This window comes from Euphorbia lathyris, chromosome 1 (genome assembly GCF_963576675.1).
Source record: "Euphorbia lathyris chromosome 1, ddEupLath1.1, whole genome shotgun sequence".
Classification (NCBI taxonomy): Eukaryota; Viridiplantae; Streptophyta; class Magnoliopsida; order Malpighiales; family Euphorbiaceae; genus Euphorbia; species Euphorbia lathyris.
In genome coordinates, this window is record NC_088910.1 from 51,851,139 (window position 1) to 51,863,983 (window position 12,845).

The 12,845-nt window shown below is 35.8% G+C and overlaps 1 protein-coding gene and 1 pseudogene across 1 annotated transcript; both read right to left on the minus strand.

Moving 5' to 3' along the window:
• Positions 1-4,743: 4,743 nt before the first annotated feature.
• Positions 4,744-6,246, minus strand: LOC136232599 (eukaryotic translation initiation factor 5A-2). Its single transcript, XM_066021835.1, has 5 exons — positions 6,012-6,246; positions 5,436-5,558; positions 5,283-5,339; positions 5,124-5,198; positions 4,744-5,028 (listed from the first exon to the last, which is right to left on the minus strand). The coding sequence occupies exons 1-5, from the start codon at positions 6,132-6,134 to the stop codon at positions 4,927-4,929; spliced, it is 480 nt and encodes a 159-aa protein (XP_065877907.1). The 5' UTR covers positions 6,135-6,246; the 3' UTR covers positions 4,744-4,926.
• A 4,606-nt stretch (positions 6,247-10,852) lies between these two features.
• On the minus strand, positions 10,853-12,628 carry LOC136201988 (uncharacterized protein At5g01610-like; annotated as a pseudogene).
• Positions 12,629-12,845: the final 217 nt, after the last annotated feature.

A 12,845-nucleotide genomic window follows, 5' to 3' on the forward strand; every position in this document is an offset into this window, starting at 1 on the left:
GCAAGGACTGAGCAGAGGCAATAATTCGTTATCCTGACTCAGTAGCATTCAAGAATGTGAATTGAGCAGCATTTGTCTCAGAGGCTGGAATTGAGCTTGATGGTGGTGGAGTTGGCTGTTTGCCAGATTGATCATCTTGATTGGTGACATGACTTTGATGCAGATTGGCTTCAGGAGCTGATTTATCAATATGCTGTGTTGGAGGTGGAGTTTGGTTAGTCATGTTGACCTGCTCAACTTGAGTGGGTGAAGTTGAAGCAGGATTGGTTCCATCTTGAGCAGTTGGATTTGGATCTTCAAAGGTTTTTGCTTGTTCCTCATCCTGAGTAACAGAGGCTTGTTTTTCTTTTGAAGGAGACTCAGTATCGTTTACAAAGTACATGAACTGTAGCTCAGATAGGTCAGTAAATGGTTCTTGAAGAGGAGAGTCTGCAAGGAGGTCAAGAGCTGGAGTCTTATGGGCGTTCTTCTTGAGCCGCTTGAACCTTGTTTCTTTAGGAGGAGATGGGTCAGCATGAATAACCTCCTCATCAGTATCAACTGTCTCTTCTTCCACAGTTGGACTCTCATGTTGCTTAACATGATCCTCAATAGCAACATTTTCTTCTTCCTCAATTCTTCGCTCAGCATTATCCTGATGTTGCTCAACATTAGTAAGTTGTTCCTGCTCGGTATTGACTTCTTCCTCAACAGGAGTTTCTTGCTCAGCATCCTTGACTGGCTCAGCATGAGTTTGGTCTAGGTCAATTCTATGGCCTTTTGGAGGTACAATCCAATCCAAGGGATTAGCTTCAACTGTCTTTAAGGTATGAACCTTCTTCTTTTTCATCAAAGGGGATTCCGGAGTTTCCTCTTCTTCATCCGCAGGCTCTTCTGGCCTCTTTCTTTTCTCTGCCGACTCAGCTTTCTCCTTAGCCTGGTCAGCTTTAGCTTTCTTTTCCTGAGACACTAGTCTTACTTTCTTTGGGACAGAATTGATGTCTTTTGAGCATGTTTCAATGGCCTTTCTCTTCTTCTTCTTCTTCTTCTCAAGCTCAGCTGACTTAGGTTCTTCAACCTGTTCAGTATCAACATCTTCTTCCTCTTCATCTTCAACCTCTTCAAATCCTTTTAACAGCTGATTGTATAGTAACCCAACCAGCAAGGCGGCTGTAATCTCATTCCCCCAGCTTTCAGTCTCATTGATTGTCTCAATCTTTTGGTCCTCAATGATCTTAGTGATCAGAGACCCCAGCCTGAGCTTCTTTCCACTGCGTTGAAGAGCCCCAACCAGAAAGACGGGCATGTTAAGTGGAGTGAAGGTCAACATGTGCCATATGAAGCACTGTTCAAAATTGGAGGCAGAGGAAGCTGAGCTTAGCTTGGGAAAGATAAAGTTGGTTAGCACGTAGTGAGCCATCTTCTGTTCTTGCCCCATACAGGTGCTGGGTATTTCACCTTGATGATTCTTGGGTTTGCAGAACCCCTTGATCTGGTCAAGCTTTTCCTTTGGTACCTTTCTTTTGTTGTCCTAAACTCCATTCCTTCGTCTGGTAAGTTTAGCAGAGTAGCTAGATAGGCAGGGGTTATGGTGATTTTCTGTCCTTTGACCGTGGTCTCCAAATAGTCAGCATCTTCTTCATCAACAAACATGTTGGAATAGAACTCTCTGACCAGCCTAGGGTATATTTTTCCGGTGAGTGAGAAGAGACCGGTCCATTTGTTCTTCTCGATCCAGTCACAGAACGGTTTCTCAGAAGTGATGAATCCTGAAGAGAACCATCTGCATTTCCAATAAAGGCACTAGTGAACCATTAATGATCTAACGGTCATACTTGAATAGGATCAGTAACCGCCATTAATGAGGCATTAATGGAGACTTTCTGGTTACCGAGGGTTACAACTATACGACTATAAATAGCTTGCATCCCAAGCTATTGAGGTACACATTCACGTTCTCCTAAACCCTTCTTTGTCATTATAGTTTATTCCTATTACTATATACTGACTTTGGCATCGGAGCTTCCCCCCGCCGAACCCAACGGCGCCCCCCGCAGGGAAGAAATCCAATCGAGAGTTCAACACCAGTCATCAACAACTTACTAATTTGGTAAGCACTGGCTTAATGAGACAAAAAATAAATGATCAGGGACTTAATATATAAATAAAGATCAATGGCCTAATTAACCAAAAAATAAAAGATCAAGGGTCTAATGATGCTTTTTGCCTAAATATATTACTTTTTCTTATAACAATGATAACTATTATGATTTTATATTCTTATTATTAATCGATATTCTAACCACTTAGCTAAGTTGCATGATCTAGGCAAAGAAATCAAGAACTGCAAAATGAATCCATATATAGTAGAAGGGATGAAATTGAAGCAATAGCGTCTCATATAGTAAAGCTACCAACGTTGATCCTGTATGAAAGAGGAACATGTGAGGGTTGATTGAGCGAATGTGCACACGTTTTCCTAGTTTCCACAGTGAGGCCAACATATCTCTTAAGGTTTAGAAATCCACTAGTTTGTTATTGAGGAACCTGCCTACTAGATACCATCTTAGGTCTAATTGTTCTGAATTTAGATTTCTATCCTCTAGCGTAGTACATACATTCTCTTCATCCTTTAGACTAAAGTTGTCATACATGTTTTCAACACTGTTTCAATAATCCATCGATCAACAAGGAAAGAAAACGACAATGTGAAGAGTGATTACAAATTGATTTGCAATGATAGTTTGGACTTGGTTCGAGATTGTTAGAGGAAGCTCTAGTTTCTAAGGTGCGTAATATGTTACAGAGTGTTTGTAAAGAGGACATTCCTACCGATAAAAATTTAATTTGTAGATTTGCTAATGTTTCCTATTTGTGTTGAGTGGGGCTGGACTCCCGCCAACATTCCCTTCATAATTGTTTGTTTACCATTTCTGTGTGGAATTGCTCAACGTTAAGTCTGACTCTTGGGTTTAATGCGAATTCGTTTTTATCTAGACGGAGAGCTAACGCAGGTGCTGTTTTCCGCTTGGCCTGCTCTTCTCTCAAGGATCGGCAAGATGCCCAGCTACTAAAAAAAAAAATGTTTGCATGTCTAGCCATCAGTCTGAAGTTAATTCCAATCTTCACAGTAGCTCCAAGCCTCATATTGTCATGTTATAAACAAGGGTCTTAAAAGGGGATTTGATTGATATTGTATTAGAGTCAAATGTTTTGACTGTAGTTGATCATATTCAACAACTGCGGTTTCGTTCTGTCCATAGTTCTCTTATTGAGGAATGTAAGTGCATTATGGCTTCTTTCAATGAAGTTTTTTACCAAGAAGTTTTTTTGCTTAATGCATATTTAAGCTCTTAAATTTGGTACGTTTTGTCTATTGGTACCTGAATTTTAAAATAACTTATCACAAACTCAAAGTTGACTTGAAAAACCTATCACACACTTATAGTTGGCGTTAAAAATCTATCATATGCTTATAGTTGGCTCACTCGAATGTTCGAATGTGCCAACTATAGGTGTGTGATAGGGTTTTAAAGCCAATTATAGGTGTTTAATGAGTTTTTAAAACTAACTATAAGTGTATGATAGATAGGTTATTTTAAAAATTCAGGTTGCCATCAGGCAAAAACATGCCAAATTTAAAGGTGTAAATATACATTAAGCCAAAAACAAAATTAATAACTCATAGTCCTGTAACCAATTTTGCTCAAATTTGTAATCCCTCCAACCAAAGGAAAACAAAAAGTCAAATAACATACAACAACAACAACAAACAACAACAACAAAGCCTTAGTCCCGAAATGATTCGGGGTCGGCTAACATGAACCATCATATAAAACCGTGAAAATCAAGTCGTGTCAGCGACACAGATTCGCTCCCTCCACTCCGTCCTATCCACTACCATATTTTCCTCAATTCCCAATAAACTCATATCACTCTCGATCACCCTCCTCCAAGTTTGCTTAGGTCTTCCCCTACCCCTCACCACTACATCCCTTTGCCACTCTTCGGTTCTCCTAACCGGCGCATCAAGCGCTCTACGTCTCACATGGCCAAACCACCTTAGTCGGTTTTCTCTCATTTTATTCTCAATAGATGTAACCCCTACTTTTGTCCTAATTATTTCATTACGCACCCGGTCCTTTCTCGTGTGACCACACATCCATCTCAACATACGCATCTCCGCCACCGACATCTTATGGATGTGGCAGTGTTTCACTGCCCAACACTCCGTACCATATAACAATGCTGGTCTAATTGCCGTCCGGTAGAATTTTCCCTTCAATCTATTAGGCATGCCGGGATCACAAAGGAAACCCGTAGCACTCTTCCACTTCGACCAACCAGCTTTAATCCTATGGGCAACATCTCCATCTACTTCTCCATCCGTTTGGATAATAGATCCTAAATACCGGAAGCAATCCGAGGCCTGAACAACTCTCCCATCTAGGGTGATTGTCCCTGCCTCCCTACTCCTACGGCCGCTAAACTTACACTCCAAATATTCTGTCTTACTTCGACTCAACTTAAAGCCTCTAGATTCTAGAGTTTGCCTCCATAGTTCCAACTTCATCTCCACTCCTTCTTTCGTCTCATCAACCAACACAATATCATCTGCAAACAGCATGCACCATGGTATACCATCTTGAAGTGAACTTGTTAGTTCATCCATAACGATGGCAAAAAGAAATGGGCTTAGTGCGGAATCTTGAAGTCAAATAACATACCATCCAAACATTTGCAGCCTTGAAAAAAAAAAAAAAATAGCAAACCAATAATTTAATTTAGAATCCTCTTGGTAGTCTCGACACAATTAAACCCATCCAAAAAATCAACTAGTATACTAACTTAATAGAAGGCAAGCTTTGTTAAAAAAAAATAAAAGTAAAAATAGAAGGCAAGCTATATATAGTTTTACAAAAACCCTTTCTATAAACCAGCATAAAATTACTTTGGGCCGATGTCCTTGAGAGCACAAATCTGCTCCTCTCCCATTGAAGACATGACAGTCACAACCAGGTCCTTTCCCTCACCAAATCCATCCTTTATCTGCATTTACCAACACACATTATGTTCATCATTCTGTTACAATTAAAACAACAATCCCAATTCCAATTATCTCTTAATAATCAAATTAGTATTACCTGACTCAGAAGACTCTCATCACTTGGCAACCTCAGATCATCCTTAGTGTTACCATTTTCAGTCAGCAAACTCACCTAAAATGCATAAACTTGAGGTTAGCATGGAATCAATTTAGCACACATAATAAACAAGTGAAAGACAAGAAGGAATTAACATACAAATCCATCTTCAGAGATGTCAATTAGCTGGTAGTCAGTACGATTTACATGAGGCACCTACGCAACACAGATAAAATCTCTTGTTAAGCTATGAAAGCAATATTAATTATAATAATAAGCATTAACAGTCACAAGAAACAAGTAAATATTTACATCACAGTTATGAGAGGAAGGAACAATGTCTTCAAGCTTCTTGCCAGTAAAAATGTCGATTGCAACAAAATGACACTTAGCATGACCATGCTTTCCGGTCTTCGAAGTGGAAACTTCAACCACCTATGAACAGAGCAGACTATCAGTATATAGTGTCACAAAAATCTCCGGCAACAATGGATCAAATTTTCCAGACAAATTGGACAGCCTACTCTAATCCCTAATTCTTAATTACTTTCAGCCATTCTAATCCCTAATTCTCATAGCAGACATAATAGTTTGTTTTATGTTGTGTTGAAGTTCCACAATATCTATACACAAACAATCATTGATGAAATAAAGTAATAAAAAGTACGATACGAAGGAATAAAAACAAGAACCCCCAAAATTGAGTACGCAATCTAATTTCAAAACCAGCAAAATCCAAGTAGAAAACAAACAAAGTTAAGCAGTTAAAACAAAATCCGTCTCAACAGCAAAAACAAAACTATGTACTATTCAATCGGAAAATGGAAAACTAGTAATCTAATCGCCAGGAATATGGATGATGATTTAAATAATAATAAAGAAAAGGACCTTGCAAGGGCGATTCTTGATGACGATATATCCGTTTTTGCGGATGGTACCGGCTTGCTGCGGGTAGGTTTTGGAAGCGCCAGCATCGGCCTTAGACTCAAACTGGTGCTCTTCGTCGGACATGGTTTTTGTTAGTGATACAGAGAAATTCCAGAAGAAAAAAGGATAAAAGAGGGAGAGAAGGAGAGAGGAGGGTTGATGGTTGAATTTGAGAGGAATTCGGTTTTTATTTTTTAGTTATTTAATATTATTTTTAAGGGTTTGTTTGAATACGTCTCTCTTATCTGACTATCACTTTTGGTGGGCCTAGTTGTAGACTTTTCCGTCCGATTTTGGATAAAAAAGCTTTCTGCGACGCTGCGTTTTAAATCGGCTAACCGCCTAATCATCGATTATGCAAATTTTTTTGTCTCTTCATGACTCAGAAGAGCCGCGGATAATATACTTTGCTAGTATTGCTACCCTAATTTTCACTATAGATGTCTAGAGACTATAGGTATAAGAATTAAAAAATTTAAATTTCTATAAAAAAAATTAATTTTAATTAAATTATTTAAAAAATATAATTAATTTTCTATAAAAATATTAATTTTAATTAAATTATTTTGTTATTTTTCTTTTAATTATTTTTATTACTATGTTTTAAATTAATTATCACATTTGATCAAATCACACGTATTAAAAAATACTGATTTATATTAAATTTATATAGTGTAGACTAAAATCTTATTTATATCTTTTTATTAATAATACTCATTTTTTTTCATCATTCTTTAAATTAAACAACTCTCCATATATTGAAAACTTAAAATGATAAAAAAAATACAATTAATATTAAGCTCACTAATAATAAAAGTAAAATAGGAAAAAATTTCCTTAAAAACTAAACATAACAAATAATAGAAAATAGAAAATTTAATCAAATGTGACAGTTATTTTGAAATGTATTAGATTAACAATCCTATATGTTCTAATTTAACAATCTCATGCTGTTATGTTTAGAATCTATAGTCTCGTATCGCTGCGCTTAAATCCAACATAATCATATCAATAGCAAACGTTTCGGAAAATACGAAATACAAACATTAAAGGTCTCCCAAACAAATAGATAGCACTCATAAGCCGTTCCAAACGACGCTATTATTATTCGTAAACCGTCCCAAGTGACACAATTGTTATTTACAAGTCATCCTAAATGACACAATTATTATTTACACGCCGTCCCAAGCAATGCAATTTTCATTAATGAACCGTCCCAAGCGACACAATTACGTTCATTACCACTCCTAAAATGTTTTAAACATCGCATAAATACTCAAAAGAACCTTCTAGATGAGGAATGTGGATCAAATGCGGCCCACTAGGTCCAAACCGATCAAATCCAAGACTAGCAAGGTCCTATAAGCCCGTAAATCCACCACATTCATTATTAATACTCCTACAAAGGGAATGTATAATCCCCTCTCCACTCTCTCTCTCTCTCACTACTTTATCTCTCTACTTCTATACTCCTACTAATTTTAGCATCGCAGTGTACACCGGTGGTCTCCCCCGATGTAGGTCTGGCGATTGGAATGACAGCAACCTCGCCTCATGTACCCGATCAACTGTAAAAATCCAACGTCCTCATTAATAACTATTTTCAATAAAAGGGCGGTCCGGTGCACTACGCGTCTTCGTTGAGCCAGGGTTCGGGGAGGGGTTACATCATTGTTCCCCTGCCAATTTATTTGGTAAGAGGCCGCTCCTAAGACTCGAACCTGTGACCTCTTGGTCACACGACAACAACGTACCAAGTCAATAATTCATAAAAAAGAACATTTAATACTCCAAACTATTTAAACTACCAAGTCTAAAGATTATTCTAAGACATTTTCATGATCTTCATCTACAAACATTGAATAATGAATAGCTTTTAGTTTTTTTTTTTTTTTTTGCAAATAAAAGGGTGGATTCGAGCTAGTTTAATTAATTATTGATATTAAACATTTATATATGATAAGCATGTTATTCCTAGTTTATATTACACATGTTTTTTTTACCTAATTCAGACCTATGTATAATTGTGGGTTCTCCTAGGTAGAGTTAGACTATGTTTCCGTTCCTCTTAAGTAGTATCGGTCTAGGAATAGTTTTTATCACACCCGACCCTAAAACGACCTCAATCGGCATCGGACGTGAAATAGTAAGATCATAATCAATACTTAAGAGTCTCCAAATTATCCAACGCCATTATATTACAATTGAACTACCAAAGTTCTAACCATAATTCTCACAATAAGCAGCCAACTTCCAAACCCCGCCTAAATGGTCGGTAACCTTCTCTATATCCTGTACTTTCTCACCTAAAAACATTAAAACATTTAAAAACGTGAGACAAAAATCTCAGTAAGAAACTATCAGCTATTAAAACCAACTTTACTTAACATAGCTACATATATACCTTTATAAAGGATTTAATCAAAACCTTATAAAATATACTCAAAACTTACGTTCATATAACTTATCAAAACAAATAAACGTTTCATCAAACCAATTCTCATAATCGAATAAATGTTTTATCAAACCAACTTGTAATCAATCAAATGTAAAATCTTATATCAAAATCAATCTGAAAACATAATCCAAATGAACTTAAAACATTGTATCCGTCATTGAGTTTCTCCCCTTAAGTATCAATCCATAACCACATATATAGTCGAGACGTCTCTTAACATTGCCTATCCCATATGGTCTTACCCGACACTTCTTTGCCATACCCAATAGGTCTTTCAGACTGTGTACACAAGCCATGTCCCTCACTGAATATGGTCTTCAAATATAAAACTACCGATCCGGATAACTCTCGATGGATATAAAATCATAAAATCATAACGTACTCAAATTTCCTTTCACAATCAAATTCCAAACTATTTCATAATCATAAATCATTTGGCTTCAATTAGCCCTTTTGTATCATAAAAATCATATTTGGACTTCAATCCAAAATAATAACAACAATAACCGCAACAGATTTCTCAATCCAAAAACAATTCGTAAGAAATCATCAAATTCATTTTGTTCAATATAGATATACATTGAAACCAAAAACATATATGTATATATGTAAATCAACCAAATTAAGCCTTAAATCAACATAATCAAGTAAAATCTGAAATTCACATAGAAGCATAATCCATAGCTTCATTTGAACCGTAATTTCACAATAAAAAGCAAAATCATGAAAAACCCCAATTTTACAAAATTCCTGCATAACCTTAAAATATCAATTTCTGAAACTTCTTTGATTATATATATATCTATATACATAAAACTCAAAATATAGTTGATAGTTACTTACCTTGGCTACTAATTGAAGAAAATACACCCGTTTAATCCGTCTCTAAATACTGTCTAAGACGTTTCCCTCCAAACACTGCCGAAACTTAAAAACTCTTCGGTTTGGACTTAGATCTATAGATAAGGATGCTATGTTTCCAATTTCAAGTGATTCGGACGGTCGAATCTCCGTAAATCACAGACACGGTGAAGAACGGTTCAGAGAAAACTGATGAATCTTAAAAGAAAAAGAAAAGAATATATATATAAAGATGACGATGATCCTATTCTCCAGAACAATTTGGTATATATATATACAAATTTGTCAAATATTACGTTTGATCCTCCATCTTTCTATAATCTTTTAAAAATTATTCTAAACTTTTAATTTACACATAAAATCATCAAATTAACCCCAAATTTTTCCTATAACACCAAATTAACTTCACACACCCAATAATTATAATATATACTAATATCTAAATTTTAGAAATTTAGACACGGACGTGACAGTTTTGTTTTTGAAGAAAAATAAGTTTCATTAAACGAAATCAACATACAACGAATGTAAAATAAAATCTGGAGGGACAGTATCCCACTCCACAAGTTTTGACAAGGAATGAGAAGACCTAACTAAAGCATGAGCCACCACATTCGCAGAACAACCTATAAATCTGACAGAAATATCATTGATACTAGAAATAAGACTTTATAATCATCTATAATTGAACCATAAGAAGAACGAACTTCTCTCGAACCGCTCTAAACACACAACATATAGTTGCTTGATGAATATGTTCCACCACTAACAGCGCATCTGACCCCACCTCCACACCACCCAAACCATTGAGTTTGATCCACCTAAAAGTCTCTTGAATACCAATAGTTTCACCTAGAAATGGTTTTTGTATGTATATATTTGGACAACTCTGTCAATGAATAACAGTTAATTATTTCAGAATTTAACCCGTTTCAATATATTGATTTTTTTATATAGAAAATACTGGGAAAACATATCACCGAAATATCCCGCGTATCCAATACACATACGTCAATCTTTTAAAAGTTTATGTACTTCATAGTATTGCGGATACTCGGGAAACTCAAAATGGTTTAAAAACCCAAAAATTAAAAAATTAAAGTTGCTTAAACCATTCAATCTCCTATAGAATTGAGGATTACATTCTATTAGAGCGGTCATATTCAGTGGCGGAACCAGGATCCAAAATTACCTGAGGCTCAAAATTCACTCAACCATATTGTTTTCTTATATTCATCTCTTTTTAACCTTATTAGCATTTACGATTATCTATTCATTTTGAGTTTTTTTCCTCATGAAGATGTTATTAAGCAAGTGAAGACAAAAGAATTATATGTGCAAAAAGATCCATTTTAGGATTCACATGGATGAAACAATCAAAAACCACTTTTCTCATCTAAGTAGCAATTTTAACATACAAAACTAACTCAATCCAGATTTCATACTTTTAAGGTTCCTGATTTTAACATTAAAAAATGAAAAATAGATGAGAGAAATTTCCAAACTAATTAATTAATAAGTAATTAAAACATCCAACCAATACAAATTTGAAAAAAAAGACCTATCAAATATCAATAAAAGAAAAAGAGATTTATCCATGGGAGACTATTTTGTAATGGCAGAAAGGGAAGAAGAAGCCAAACAATTAGTAATGGCTTCAAAGTAGAATGGGTATAAACATATAACTTTTGATCTGAAAGCTAGGTCAACCGGTGGGAAGAGATTTGGGTATAATTTCACTTTTACACTTTGGTAAGTTCCAGTTTTATAAACGGTGTCGTTTCCATGTTTCAAACAAATAAAATAGAAGAAAATATTACAGCTCTTCTTTAACCTATGACACTTTAATATTTAAACCTAATTGCAGACAGCCGCCAGATAACATGGAGGAAGGTTTAGGCCCTGTTTGGTAAAGAGTGTTTTGGGATAAAAAGAGTGGTTTTGATCAATTTTAGAGGTTTGACCATTGAAACCGCTAATTGGAGTGTTTGGTGGAGAGAGGTTTGGGAGAGAGTTTTGGGATGAAAACGCTAATTTAGAAAAAGCTCTTAAAAGGAGCTTTTTCAATTAGCGTTTTGCAATATTAAAATTAATGGACTTCTTTAACCCTAATAGATAGACTCTCTCTTCTCCTGCGCCAAAATTAATGCCCTTATTCGTCTTTTTGCACAAACCGCTATTATCAATCAGCTAATTTTTACCAAACAGGTCTACACAAACAGCTAATCAAATCAGCTAGTCAAATCAGTTAATGTAATCAGCTAACAGCTAATTCCCAAACAGGGCCTTAGATTTTTTTTTCCGGCCAAACTTCGACGGTTAACCCGGGCTCCATCTCGGGCTAGCCCCCTTGGTTCTGCCACGTTGAAAAGACCCATTATGTTAACAAAGTACAAGGTGAGAAGTCATAATAAGACAAGCATGAATGTAATTTACTCAAACAACAAAAGAAAAAGATATAAAAGTATCAAAACTGTTCAACAAGAATGGCTTGACGAGGCATTTCATAGGCATCTTTAGGCCTTGATTTCTTGACACCAGCAGCAGTGAAGCATACTTTATCAGATTTATAGCTTTCAACACAAACACTCGTTAACTTTAACCCACACAACTACTTTAGTCTTCATTCCTTCAATCCCATTCAGCTTTCCTCTTGACAATATCCCTTTCACTCTATTCCCATACCTTACCACTGATAAATCCTTGAAACTCACCTCACATGGTGACTCCATGTACACTATTAGCTTTCCTTTTGCTTCTTCAAACTCGTAGCATTTCACATTCTTCGGGAATAGCCCCGCCGGTAGATTGTGCTCTCGCAGAATATCCGCCAACGATTTTTCTGGCTTACCTTTGAGCTTGTTGAATACCCATTTTGCTTTCTGTTCAACAGCTTCTGAGAATGTCTGTATAGAATGATTTGCCATAACACATAATTAATTACAAACAAGAGTAAGAATGATGAAAAATGGAAAAGAAATTAACAGAATGAAGAACATACAGAGATATCTTGAGAAATGGTGGAGAATTCTTCCTTGGCTTTCTTGGAAATCCAAAAGCTCCCTACTTTTGACACTACTTTCTCCATTTGAGAAGCAACGTAAAAGTAACAGAACCAGAGAATCTTTTTATGGCCACTGAACACAGATCAAAGGCATCAAATCAAATCTTCATATAATGGAGCAAGGCGAAAATGACATTTGTGCTACAGCTTGCATCTTGATATGATAAAGTTTTGGAACCTTTTTTGTTTTGCTTCATCCAGTCTGTTTTTGGTATCGTCTATAACGAAATCACATGGGATTTATTTGAAATGGAATTATTGAACTTGGAGACAGCAAAATTTGAAGTGTTTATCTTTCCAATCATAGTTAGTGAAAGATTAAAAGTTTAATTTGTTTTGTAAGACAAGATACCAAAGACAGCACACCTTACGGTGGATCTTCAGTAATGATATTGGTAACGATCGATGGCTA